The sequence below is a fragment of the Epinephelus fuscoguttatus genome, linkage group LG1 (genome assembly GCF_011397635.1).
Source record: "Epinephelus fuscoguttatus linkage group LG1, E.fuscoguttatus.final_Chr_v1".
Taxonomy (NCBI): Eukaryota; Metazoa; Chordata; class Actinopteri; order Perciformes; family Serranidae; genus Epinephelus; species Epinephelus fuscoguttatus.
In genome coordinates this window covers 2,164,256-2,173,439 of record NC_064752.1, presented here as the reverse complement: position 1 = coordinate 2,173,439, position 9,184 = coordinate 2,164,256, and the positions used below count along the sequence as shown (strand labels likewise).

At 44.1% G+C, this 9,184-nt stretch overlaps 1 protein-coding gene across 1 annotated transcript in view; it reads right to left on the bottom strand.

The window, feature by feature from the left end:
• Nucleotides 1-4,531: 4,531 nt before the first annotated feature.
• dag1 (dystroglycan 1) overlaps nucleotides 4,532-9,184 on the bottom strand; it is a 70,730-nt gene continuing 66,077 nt past the window's right edge. The window contains exon 4 of the mRNA XM_049586209.1: nucleotides 4,532-9,111. Coding sequence (XP_049442166.1) covers nucleotides 7,285-9,111 — 1,827 coding nt within the window. The 3' untranslated portion in view covers nucleotides 4,532-7,284. The remainder of the gene's footprint in view (nucleotides 9,112-9,184) is intronic.

The window sequence follows — 9,184 nt, the reverse complement described above, 5'->3', positions numbered from 1 at the left end:
AAGAAATTGGGATGGGCCCTTGATGCGTGCTAATGTGTCTGAAAACCAGGCTGACTCAGAGCCCCCCACCCCCTCTGATGCTGCTTCATGACGGCCAACAAAACAAACCTGTTTTTGTTCAACACGAGCGCGGTCGCACATTTCATCTTCACAAGTGTGTTCAGAAACTGTGAGAGCTGAAGACTGCGGGCACTCCTCAGTTCAGATAATACAGAACAAATCACATTCCTCATCACGACTCCTCCTTTGTGTCACACTCCTGTATTTAGATGATTCTGTTTTAAACACCACGCAGAATAAATAGTGTAGGTAAGATACTGTAGGTAAACTTCAAGCGTCTCTGAGCATCTAGTGATCGCATGAGGCTGCTCTCGTTTCATCCCTCAAACAGGCCAGAATCAACTCCTGCCTCATTTTAAAAAACCTCCATTATGGAAAAACAAGCTTGAACACAAAAGAGCAACAGCGACGGCACAGGGAGACATGTTCCATGTTTATATTATTCTGAAGCTGCATACTCCACGTGTGGGCAGTGACTGTGTGGGGTCGGCGTCCCTGCTCACGCTCAGGGACACAGTTTACTCTGCAGAGTGGAATAAAGCACACAGGCCGTGTTGGCTGTAATGACAGAGTATGTCATTGTGGACAGTGTTGAAAGTCCTCATGATTGTGTGGATAATAGCCGGGCTGCAGGAGGCCGGCTGAATTGTTTTCTGAATGACTTTCCGTGGGATGGATAGTTGATTTATTTTCAATTTAACGCCCTGGTCCTCGACTGCACGGCACAGTTTCTGCCCGACCATCACACTCCATGTGGTCCCTCTAACTGCAGCCCATGTGGACGCCGGTGAGTTTAATCAACCTTCCCTAAAGGAGGAGGGAAGCCTTTGTGAGCGGGGCTTTACCATTTCCTCAAACAAAGCTCTGCACAACTGTCAAAAGGTACAATCATTTACCTTTCACAAGACAAGAAGAGAAAGAAGATTCAGCTGAAATAACATCTCATAACGTCTGTCACAACTCCAGAGAGAGCCAATCATCTGTCAGAGGGCTGACTCCAACGTAATTTGTCTTTTTATTTCCTTTGCTCAGTTTTGTCAAATTCATTTTTACCTGGTTCTCACTGCAGGAACATTTCCTGCTTTCTTAAACATTTCTTGTTAAACCAACAATAAAATGAGGGCTGACTGTATAACTGTCTGTTAGATTCAGATTTGAGCTGCAGCATCACATGGTTCTTACTGTCATTTCACTTGTTTCAGTTCATTTTAGCTCAACGTCACAATTATCATGTGTTCATCAGAGTAATTGGGATCAGCTGTTGCACAGGGCGTGGGGACGGACGAGGCATTTGTTGATTATTGCAGAAACATTTGTTTGTTAGTTTGTTATCAAAGAGACATTTGTTTATTATCTTAGAGGTGTTTGTTTATTATTATTGTCTCCATTGTAAAGTCTGCGGTGTGACTTGTTCCTACAGGTGTATAAATACAGTTTTATCACGCGTTTGGGAACTCGTTCTCACACTTCTTTCCGACCAGCTGAATTCTGGGGGATCAGTGTCACCACAAAGAACCATGTGAATTAAAATTTGTAGTTTAAATATTTGGAAGGAGGCACGAGGAGGAATAATTAATCACTGACTCATTACAGCTGCAGAAAATCAATCTGTTTTCCTTCATGGTTCTGTGTGTGTGTGTGTGTGTGTGTGTGTGTGTGTGTGTGCAGAGGAGGATTTAAACGATGACAAAGGATCAGACCTCCATGAGACTGAAAAGCTTTTAAATGCATTAAGACGTGTACAGTAGCTCCCACAGATCAGACTGACATTAGTAATGTTGTTCTCTTGTGTCAGATTTCGTAGCACCTACAGCCCACAGCTGACCCACAGCACAAAGAGCTAATTCAATCAAAATGAGTGAACATCACCACTTCACTTCAACATGTCCACGTGTCCATCTCTGGTTTCCTTCTTCCCTAAAACACAGGCTTGTTACTGTGTGACAACAGTGTTTAACTTTGAGTCAGGGCTGAGTGTTGTGCATGTGAAGTCATGTCCCATCTTTAATGTCACTTTAGACGTTTCTGTGAGCGCGACTTCAGAATTCGTCAGAATTCAGACCAATATTCATGTGGTGTCTAAGAATAGGAGCAGTGAGAGCTGGGTATCCAGGGGACATGGAGTCAATGTTAAGTGTACATTCATGCAGTCTGATAATTGATTCCACTCTGGGGCCTCTGCTCTGAGAAGGACTCCTGTTCTTGGATTCATCAAGTATAGTTTTGCAGAGAGGCTTCATGAAGGACCAACCGAGGCCTCTCACTAACAAGTGCTTTACATAAACTTTACAGCACTAATCAGCCCTGTGTAACGAGCGACAACCAGCTGCTTTCAGTCCACGTGTGCCAACAACAGAGCAGGACTCACGAGCAGTCTGAGTTTCAGTCGTCTTGGTTTGACCTCGTGTTGCGGAGGAGCAGAGCGCTGCCTCCGTGATGCGATGCTCCTGCAGCATGCAGACAAAGTGGCACTACAAATCATTTCAGCAACTTCCCAGTGATAGATGGAGCTTGTCTGGTACTTTGAAGGCGACTGATTAGACTCTGTAAAATGCAGCCTCAGCACATCTATAATCTGCCTGAATCCCCAATCAGATGCTCAGCACATCCCAGACGAGAATTTGCTCACGAAATCCTCAAGTTACTGTGCGTCCATGGTGAGTGGCAGAGTGCAAAATATCATGAATACAAAATACACAATATGAAAGCCGCTTACTGTGAAACAAGACACTACCTTAAAGGAATAGTTCACCCTCAAAATGACCATTTGAATATGAATTACTCTGCATGTTCACTTACAGTCATGTAGAAAACTTTGTCTCGCACGCCTCCATGAAAACTAACAATCTGAAACATTATTGATGACCAAATGTTCCTGATATGAGATATGACGTTGAATAACAGCCAAAAAAATGTTTTATGCAGAACATGGTGATGTCACAGTGAAGCTGACCTTTGACCTTTTGGATATGAACTATCATCACTTCATTATTTTATCCTGTTAGACATTTATGTGCAGGTTTGTCATGATGAGCGTATGACTTCTTGAGTTATGGCAAAAAACATGATTTGTGCTGTCACACTGACCTTTGACCCCCAAATTCAAATCAGTTTATTGTTGAGTCCAAGTGGACGTTTGTGCCAAAAGTGAGGAAATTCCCTGAAGGCCTTCGTAAGATTTCACGTTCATGAGCCGGACACAATCACAGAGACCTTGACCTTTGACGTTGACCACGAAATCTGAATCAGTTAACTGCTGCAGAGTTAAAAGAAAAAAACTCCTCTGGGCATTCTCCAGGTAATGCATTCATGAGAAGGAGATAGAACCAGGTCACAGTGACCTTTGACCTTTGACTACCAAATCTGAATCAGTTCAATGTTGGACAGACAACCTGGAGACATAATGCATACTAAAAAATAGTGTTTTTTTGTCGCTCTTGTTGTGGTGGGGCTTCAAACCATGACAGCTGATGCAGAAATGCAAATGTCTCTGTCTCGAGTCAGTGTTTGGTTTGTCTGTTCTGGGCTACTGTAGAAACATGGCGGTGCAACATGGTGATCTCTGTAGACGAGGACCTGCTCCCTGTGTAGATATAAACAGCTCATTCTGAGGTAATGGAAACACAATGATTCTTATTTTCAGCTGATTAAAGAGAAGAAAACAGAGTGATTAGATTATATTTGTGACAATAAATCCCCCTGAATCTGACACTGGAGCTTTTAACTAATAACCAGTTTCAATGAAGCCTGAGAGGCCACAGATGTGCTGATTCAGCCCTCTTCACCTCTGAAATGAGCAAATCACGGATTGTATTTTCAAAGACGAGGACCTTGTCATGGTCACATTCAGCCGCCTCACATCTCGTCTCAATCAAACCAAGATCAATCCTCCATTCATCTCTGTCATCACTGTCATCCATTTAAGCAAGTGGCGATGCCCTGGGAATACGTTCATCATCGCTTCCAAATTAAACTCTGTCACGAATTATCACAGAGGTGCAACAGAGCCGGCAAATTGTTTACATCTAATCAATACTGCGAGTAATCGATGCAAATTATCTGTATGCAACGTGTGGAGAGACAGACGGAGCTGAGAGGGTGTTTTCACAGCACAGCCTTTTAATGGGCAGAGCTTTCAAACTGAATAGTCCAACGAGTCATTCAGCAGCAGAATAGTTTAGTACAAAAAGGAGAGCAGCGCGACTGTTTCAGTGAGTCCAAAGACCAAAGACGGTTGCCAGGCAGCGAGCCGTCTCGGGAGGTAAAACCTCCTGTGGACTTCAGACAGATTGATATATCAATTCAAGGCTAAGCGGGAGCAGTAGAAAAGTGACAGTGATCAAAAACCTCATCCATAAACATCAGGCAGGGTTTGATCGCAGAGCAGGACCGAACCAGACGTTTCCCACAGGCGGAAAACTCCCAGCAGAACCAGTAAGGAGAAGTTAAATCAGATGCATGAATGAAGAAGTTGGTTTTTTATCGTACCAGTTGGTTTTATTATGACAATGCACACTTGATAAGCAAAAAAGCCTTGGCATCCTGCAAAAACCAACAAGATTATGACAATACGAGTCACTTGCTCGAGCCTGCATCGACCAGCCACTGAGTGGACTGCGCCTTACATTATTATTGCAAAGGGTCACTTTCAGTTGAAACTCATTAGCAAACATAAGGACATAAAAATAAAATTTGTGATTACATAAAATATGGGTCATTCCATCTTTGTATAGTGGGAGATACATTTCGATATGCAAACACACACGATAAAATAAAACACTTGAGAAAATGTGACCCATGACAGAAACAAAAAGAAAACAAAGTGTACATAACTGAATCATAATCGAACTTCTAGGCTAAAGTTTTACAAATCACAGAAGACTAATCATTAATCATGTTTTATTTTAATAATCAAACTGTTTGAGGCTGTATCAAAAACTTGGTAAAAAAATTAGAAGGAGATTTTCGTTGTGAGCTAATTACTGGAACTTCAGGGTTCTTTCTTCCTTCTGAATCTCGGCCTCCATCGCCTCCTCTGTGACCTCTACAATGTGAGAATCTGTACAATCCCATCAGGGAGAGTCTCCATGGCACACAAAGTTTCTCCGACTGAGGAGAAGAACTGCCTCAATACATAAAAAAATAATTATCCCTGCTCCAAAATAAACTGCAGGGCTCCTTTTCCTGTTTGAGTACACGTATGAAGGCTGGGCGTTTAACTGTTACTGTATTATTAACTTTACTGTTGACAAATGAAGGCCAAACTGTGTGAACTGAAACTACGCAAGTGTAAAACTACCACGCCAGGAAAAATAACTGATCAGAATCAAGTTTTAACGTGAAAAGTTTCTTGTTTTAGCAAGAAAAGTTTCACTTTATAACAAATAAGCATCGTTGCAACGAGAACAACGAGAAATGTTTGTTATAACATGAAAACTTCAAGAATACGTAAAAACAAAATCTCGTTCTACCAAGAAAAGTTTCAAGTTTTTACAAGATGTTTAACTGTTTTAACAAACTTTTCTTGGTAAAACAATACACTTATTTATCTTTTTTTTTCGAACAAAAAAAACCTTTGTGTTACATCAAGAAATTTTTTTTACGTTTTAACAAGATCTTTTCACGTTATAACAAGAAACAGGTAAACACGTCTTGTTATACTGTAAAAAGATCTTGTTAAAACATAAAAAATATCTTGATATAACAAAGGTTTTCTTGTTATAAAAAAACCTGTCTTGTTATAACGTGAAAAATTTCTTGTATTAGCAGGATAAATAAGTATATTGTTATACCAAGAAACATTTTTTCTTTACAACAACAGTTTATCACATGAAAGTGTCGAAACGTGAAACTTTATTAATTTATATACTTTTTTGTAATAACAAGAAAAGTTTCACGTCCTAACAAGATAAATATGTTTATTGTTAGAACAAGAAAACATCTTGTTAATACGTGAAAAGTTTCACGTATTAACAAAAGGTAAAGCATCTCTTTAGAAAGAAATATTTCTCTTTTTTAACAAAAAAAGTTTATTTTTACAGGTTTCTTGTTATAACATGAAATTATTTTGTAAAAACATAAAACATATCTTGTTACAACGAGAAAGTTTCACATTCAAACATAATAAATAAGTTTATTGTTAGAACAAGAAAAGCTTCTTTCTTAACCTCCTCCCACCCAGATTCCTTCCACCTTATCGGCCCTGTTAGATCTGCTGAGAGAAGATTTCCCTCTGATGGACTGTAATTGACCTGCAGTCGTATCCAAACAGGAAGTAAGGAGCTCCCGCAGGTTATTTCAGCGAGGCAGTCCTCTTCCTGCCGCTTCCCTCCACCACCAAAAAAATAGAACACAATCTATCAGAACATCTTCCAGATATACAGTGAATTTTAAAACCAATGAAACAAACAAATTATTTATTATTCATCTCTAAATCTTTTTTAGGCTACCTTGTTATTCTCATCTTTACTAGACATTGTGAATAAGGATAGAAACAGACAACTAGTGTTAAAAGGCAAACCGTACTGAATCTGAATACACACTCCCACTCATTCTCACACATACCCACACGCACACGCACACGCACACACACCGCGGCCTCACGTCCTCTTGTGTCGTCTGCAGGGTGATTTGAGATCCTTGTGATGGATTTTTTCATTTTCAGAGAATCTCACTCTCCTCAGTAAAAACACGAGTTGTTGCCTGCAGTGGTCTGATGGCAGTTCACTGTCTCCTCGTATTATTTAAAAGCAAGACAAAAGACGAGTTGTTAGGCAAACGGTTCAGTCCAGAGACAAAAAAAAAGAAGAATAACCTGGGGATAATGATGAAAAAACAAAATGAAAGCCAGTATTTTAAATCAACAGAGAACGAAATGGATGCTGGGAAGGGAGAGCACGTCTCCCAGTCGTCGCTTCTGACCAACTGGTCGATCCAAAAGCCAATGTGACGAGAATTTGTTTGTCTTAGGCCACTGTAGTAGCTGGGCTACCACTAAAACAGTAGTCCCTCCCAGCTGTTTCAACCAATCATCCCACCTGTAAAACCCCACCCGACTCGTCGCGCCCCCTCCCACACCAAAGTCCCCCATCGCTGTTTTGTACTTTAGCACCTCTTGTCATCTCTCCCTGTAAATGTCCAGACAGACAAACACCAGAATGGAAACCGTCACAGTTCCTCAGGCGTCCTCTCCCTCCACCCTACGAGGGGAGGGTGTAACAAGTCTTAGGGCGGCACGTAGGGAGGTGGAGATCTGTAGGGAGTCATGTTCTTGGGACGGGAGCCCTTGCCCTCCATGGGAGTGGTGAAGGGAGGAGGTGGCTGGTAGGGAGGCGCGTTGGGGTCTTCATCGCGCAGAGCTGTGTACTCCCCCAGCAGCTCCTGGTTGAGGGGAGTGGTCTCTGGCGTGGCCATGTTGGGGTACTCGGGCGGTGGAAGAGGGGGCTTCTCTTCCTGTAGGATCAAGGGCATGCTGGACGACGGAGGCGGCTTAGAGTCGTCAAGTTCATCTGCGAAAATGATCGGCACACCTTTTTTGATGAAGGTGGCCTGGTCCTCGATGGTCAGCTTGCCCTTTCGCTTCTTCCTGTAGCAGATCATCGCGATGATGCCTGCTATTAGCAAGATCGCCGCCACCACCACGGCGGGAATGACCGTGTGGAGATAGACGTCATCTGTGCTCTGCCGGCCTGTTCCTGAAGCCGGAGTGATTGCTGGAGGTTCTGGTATATCGATCTCTCCTGGCGGGATGAAGGAATACGTTCTGCAGCTCGCCCTTCCCTTCACCATGACGTCCAGCGGTCTGAACTCAGGCTCCATAGAGTACCTGAATGTCTGTGAGGGTTTTCCGTCAGCACTGGCGAGCGTCCGGCTCATGGCCGTGAGCTGTTCTTTTGGACACGGGTGCTGCGGGAGGCTGGTGTTTGTCCACTCCACCACAATGGAGCCTTTGCTGATGTTTCGTAGACTGACCGTGCTGCTGTTGCGGTCGCCCAGCGCGTACGCCAGCTTCTTGACCAGAAGGATCTTCTTGTGGATGTCATTCGTAACTGAACGAGGCTCACCGTCGAATCTGGCTGTGAAAATCACGGGGGTCTTGTCGTTGATGGGCCAGCGGTTCACACGCACCTCAAAAGCATCGATTGCGTTCAGGCCTCCTTTGTCAGTCGCCTGCATGAAGTATTCGTGTTTCCCCACGTGTTGGACGTCAGGCAGGCCGTACAGGAGCTGGCTGGTGGTGTTGAACTGGATCCAGGAGCCCTCTCCGACCACCTCATTATGATTCTGTCTCAGCGTTAGACGCAGCTTGTCAGTGGTCCCGTCCTCTTTATCAAAGAAGGTATCAGATGGGATCTTAACCTCGAAGTAGGTGCCCACCAACGCGTTGACCTGGTCGATGGGGTTACGCAGGACAGGCTTCTCGTTGTATGGGTCCGGGATGATGGCTGGTGACGGTGTGGTGCGCCTGGACGGCTTCGCTGTGGAGGTCTTTGGCTCTCTGGGCACAGGTGTGGTTTTGGGTCTCTTAGTTTTCTTGGTCGGTCTTTTAGTTGGTACTGGTGGTGTGGCGGTCGCCTCCACATAAGTAGGCCTGGTCATGGTCGGCTGGATAGGAAGCGTGCTGGTGGTCTCCATGACTCTGGTTGGTTGAGGGGGCCCCAGGGTCGGGGTGTGGGCAATAGGGTCACGGACTCTGATTGTAGGCTTTCCTGGCAGGGGAACGGGGCCTCTTACAGGCGGAGCAGAGCTTTCGGTTGGTGCGGCGATAGAAGGAGACGAGAGGGTTGGAATAATCCTCACTGGAGGCTCCACTACAGTTGTAGGAGGAAGCACAGCCAGAACAGGTGTTGGAGTGTTGTTTAATTGGCGCCTCACACGTTTAGGGACGTGGGGTTTCTTGTTGGCGATGTGCCATCCCACCACAGGGTAGCCCAGCTTGGCCGACATCGTGCCTTCCTTTGCAGGACCCTGGACACTGTTGATGTTTGGGACGGTGCTCTGGTCCAGCGAGCAGCCGAGCTTCCAGGACAACAGAGCGCCATTCTCCACCACCTGGGGAGACATTGGGGATTGTTAATCTAATTATCCATCTACTAATATGACACGTTAAATCATTCACAGCCTG